We start from the raw sequence: 2,912 nt of genomic DNA on the forward strand, positions 1-2,912 counted from the left end.
TATGTATATGTTTGGAAGCAGATGGATCCAGCAAAAATAGACTCAGTGTGTTTCTGTCATCTAGAATAAAAGAAAAATAAAAGAAGAAAAGCCCAGTTCCATCTACGAACAATCACAAAGTAAGACCTGTGAGCTCAAAAATCGCCTTAACTAATGGACACTCTTGCAACGCAGTGCATTTTTTGTAACTTGAAAGCTATATCCTAAAGCAAGCTAAAGTCCTTATAACGTATGTACAGGGTAGAGGCTCTATCGCTGGCTCTCTGAGTTCCTTGGAGTCAGTGACCACAGATTCAGACCTGGACTACGACTACCTCCAAAGCTGGGGGCCGCGCTTCAAGAAACTTGCCGATCTTTACGGCACCAAAGACTCGGCTGATGACAACTCTTAACATTCACTCAAATAAGTCATTTTTCATCTCCCTCCACCCGGCCCTCCTCCACTAACTGTGTGTTTTGTGAAGTTTACTATAAGTATTCCATGAGTTTTTCACTTTATAGTAAACTTTAGGCTGTTTGTTAGTATACGCGCAGTATACTAGATGCTGGGAGTGTCATAGGTACGATCACAATGTGCTATGGGGGAGTCAGAAAGGTAGAAATATATATTTTTTGTCAAAAACAAAAAGCTCAAAAATCGCCTTAACTAATGGACACTCTTGCAACGCAGTGCATTTTTTGTAACTTGAAAGCTATATCCTAAAGCAAGCTAAAGTCCTTATAACGTATGTACAGTACAATGTGCAAAATATGTCTCTTAATGATCAATCTTACACCGAACAGTTTATGTAAATCTTTCTCTTTCTTCTTTTTTTTATTATGATGATATTATGACCATCAATTATTTTATTTATTTTAATTTTTTTTTTTTTTTTTTTTCAGTTTACGAAAATGTTTTTTGAAATATCGAAATATCGGAAATGTGTTTAAAAATCATATCACCGTTATTGAAAAAAATTATATCGCGATACATAGTAAACTTTAGGCTGTTTGTTAGTATACGCGCAGTATACTAGATGCTGGGAGTGTCATAGGTACGATCAGTACGATCACTGGGGGAGTCAGAAAGGTAGAAATATATATTTTTTGTCAAAAACAAAATAAAACAACAACAACAACAAAAAAGACACATAGACACATCTGTGGTGGGCGTGTCTCTGTGGAGTGTATGAAATAAGGAAATATGTGACAATGTTGTTTAAGAACTGAAGAACATTACGTTTCACTATTGATGTTTGTAGGTTCCTACAGGTTTGAGGTTATGGATGTGGATCACAGAGAGACATGGATTTGCTGATACTGTGAACGAGCTCACGAAGAAATAAAAACAAAAACAGTTGCCTTATTAATAATCTGGAGCGAATGTCAGCAAATTAAGACTTCTGTAACTTCTGTAGTGCCTCCATATTGTCTTTGGAGATATTGTCCAAACAGGTCATCTTGTTTTTTATATATATATATATATATATATATATATATTTGGAAGCAGATGGATCCAGCAAAAATAGACTCAGTGTGTTTCTGTCATCTAGAATAAAATAAAAAAAGTAAAGAAAAATAAAAACCCTTCAGCCCAGTTCCATCTACGAACAATCACAAAGAAAGACCTGTGAGCTCAAAAATCGCCTTAACTAATGGACACTCTTGCAACGCAGTGCATTTTTTGTAACTTGAAAGCTATATCCTAAAGCAAGCTAAAGTCCTTATAACGTATGTACAGTACAATGTGCAAAATATGTCTCTTAATGATCAATCTTACACCGATCAGTTTATGTAAATCTCTCTCTCTCTCTCTCTCTCTCTCTCTCTCTCTCTCTCTCTCTCTTTTTTATGATGATATCATTATGACTATCTTTTTTTTTCAGTTTTCTTCATTTCTCATTCTCTTTAATGGCTTATGTTATTCTCCTTGGTGAGAAAATAGCAGTCTGTCTTGTCGCAGTGAGAAATGGCTAATTTCTATGTCGATTTTATGGTAACTATTTGTACAATTTTAAAAGTTCTTATTTTAGTATACATACAAATATCAGTATTTCAACATGTAAGGAAAATATTACAGCATCACACTTATATTTTATGAACATTGTACTGTTGCTTTATTATGTGCTTCAATCTAAGAAGCAAAAACTTTGAAATAAATGCTCTTTTTATAAAAATTAAGAAATATTTGTGGCGGTACGAAATTTGTGTGAACACAATGTATCGGCGTTTGCACAACGTATAACCACTGTAGCACGACTCATGATGGAAACACAAAGGTTGAATATGAATGCTGTGCAGCACATGAATTGCATTCGCACTCCGCACTCGCAGCAGAGCTTTTCACCGGCGTCTTCTGTGCTTTCCAGTGGTAGGTCTCTCCATTGTCTCCCGTCTCCCAGGCTCGCATTCTTTCCTTTCCCAGGGTAGCCGCACACTGAAAGGTCAATGTGCACTTTGTTAAAAAAAAGAAAAAGAATGAAAAGAAAAATAGTCTTACATAAAACCGAACTTCAGCCCACCTGAATGAGATTGGACACCAATTTCCCTGAAGGGCCTTGGAAATAAACAGAAGAGCAAGATGAGCACCTCTTCTCGCCCATGCAGGAAGACTACATTTGCCGTAATCGTGTATGAAGTGAAGCACAGGAAGCACAGGATGATGACAAACCGTTTCCTGTGGAACCGTAGCCCTTTGCTATCCTCCATGGAATCCTGGGTGTCCTTAACAAGCAGCTAAAATGCATGCCCTTTAAAAATACTGGTTTTGGTTTATTCCACCGGTGTTATTGTCAGAAAGGATATGGCTATCTGTGCTTCTGAGTAGGAAAAATTGTCACTCTGCATGAGTTTTTCTTGTCATGTCTCTAGACGTGTTCTGTCAAAGAACTACGTGCGAGTCATCGGAGGCACACTAGCAGCGGGGGGCATCC

General features: G+C 37.1%; 1 protein-coding gene across 1 annotated transcript in view; it reads left to right on the plus strand.

Annotated features, from left to right (window-relative positions):
• LOC107655534 (cadherin-11-like) overlaps nucleotides 1-1,496 on the plus strand; it is a 19,264-nt gene extending 17,768 nt beyond the window's left edge. Inside the window, exons 13-14 of the mRNA XM_016443055.1 lie at nucleotides 247-595; nucleotides 1,070-1,496. Of these exons, the coding sequence (XP_016298541.1) occupies nucleotides 247-392 (146 nt within the window). The 3' untranslated portion in view covers nucleotides 393-595; nucleotides 1,070-1,496. The remainder of the gene's footprint in view (nucleotides 1-246; nucleotides 596-1,069) is intronic.
• The last annotated feature ends 1,416 nt before the right edge of the window (nucleotides 1,497-2,912 follow it).

Source organism: Sinocyclocheilus anshuiensis, unplaced genomic scaffold (assembly GCF_001515605.1).
Source record: "Sinocyclocheilus anshuiensis isolate Anshui unplaced genomic scaffold, SAMN03320099.WGS_v1.1 scaffold1281, whole genome shotgun sequence".
NCBI classification, from domain to species: Eukaryota; Metazoa; Chordata; class Actinopteri; order Cypriniformes; family Cyprinidae; genus Sinocyclocheilus; species Sinocyclocheilus anshuiensis.